Below are 1,199 nucleotides of genomic sequence, written 5' to 3' on the forward strand. Positions count from 1 at the left end.
ATATATATAAATAGCCCGTGTTTTAATGAGATTTATGTAATTCTGGTTCCTGGCCAGCAGGGGGCGCTGTGGTGACCGGGTTTACTCCACTGTTCAAACGAAGAAGAAGAAGTCAACAGCGGTCTGAGCTGCTACTTGTTTAGACGGGTTTGTAAGGTAAATAATAACGTCAGGACTAATGTTTGGTGTTTGATTTCGACTTATATCGTCCAAAAATCCCAAATTATCGTGTTTAACGTGACTTTTGAAGGACTGTGTGCCCGCAGCTGCTGGCTTCAGCTCGCTGTAGCATCCTTAGCGCCTAGCGGGACTGAATCAGGTCGCTTTTTAAGGATGAATTTGATGGAAAACAAAACTCTGTACCCGCATCTGCGCGACGAAGACGCGGTGGTGGTGGAGAACGCCGTCAAACTAGCCATCGACTCGGTTTTGAACGTTCTGTACGGGGTGAACAGCGCCAAGGCTCGGGAGTACCAGCGGATGGTGGCCGACAGGGACAAAGAGATCCAGCGGCTGGAGAGCAGGCTGACGGAGCTGGAGCATGAGCTGCAGGTGCTGCGCAGACACGGCTGCACGTGCGCGCTGTTCCAGGGCAGGTCCCGGACCTCCGGGAACCGACAGAGCGGGGAGCAGGGCGGCTTCGAACCCGGATCTGTTGACTCGGGGATGACGGCGGAACCGCAGGAGGAGTGTGAGATGATGCTGTCCTGTGAGTCAATGTTTGTTTTTGTTGCAGAAAAACGTGTTTAAACCCCACTTACTTAATTCATACTTCAATATAGAGATGTTTACCCATAATGCACTGCGCCTGTTTGAAGAAAGGTAAGTTGGCCCCAGCTGTCAAGCACGGTGGTGGGAGGATGATGCTCCACAGGTTCTGGACACCTTCCAGTCTGGTCCTCTGTGAACCAATGAGACCATCTGTCCAAACTGTGTCAGGATGCAACAGGACAATGACGTCAAAAACAAAACACCAAAAGAAATAGTCAAGTCAGCTTTATTTATATTGCTCATTTAAACAAACATTTAAAAACAACAGCTGTCGGCCAAAGTGCTTCACATGTTGCAACAACAACACTAGTGACAAACAAAAGAACCAAGCTGTTTATTGATCCAGTCAAAGTCCAGGAGTCTCATTTAGGATTGCGTGGAAACCATACTAAAAGTGAACGTACGGCCAAAAGGCGGAAATGGCGTAC

The 1,199-nt window shown here is 48.8% G+C and overlaps 1 protein-coding gene across 2 annotated transcripts in view; it reads left to right on the forward strand.

Annotated features, from left to right (window-relative positions):
* Window positions 1–75: 75 nt before the first annotated feature.
* LOC106532251 (uncharacterized) overlaps window positions 76–1,199 on the forward strand; it is a 6,763-nt gene continuing 5,639 nt past the window's right edge. The window contains exons 1-2 of one of the 2 annotated variants that reach the window (XM_014028275.1): window positions 76–156; window positions 267–709. In XM_014028275.1, coding sequence (XP_013883729.1) covers window positions 334–709 — 376 coding nt within the window. In that variant the 5' untranslated portion in view covers window positions 76–156; window positions 267–333. Of the gene's footprint in view, window positions 157–250; window positions 710–1,199 lie in introns of both variants that reach the window. The other variant, XM_014028274.1, reaches the window with a different exon arrangement.

This window comes from Austrofundulus limnaeus, unplaced genomic scaffold (genome assembly GCF_001266775.1).
Source record: "Austrofundulus limnaeus strain Quisiro unplaced genomic scaffold, Austrofundulus_limnaeus-1.0 Scaffold738, whole genome shotgun sequence".
Taxonomy (NCBI): Eukaryota; Metazoa; Chordata; class Actinopteri; order Cyprinodontiformes; family Rivulidae; genus Austrofundulus; species Austrofundulus limnaeus.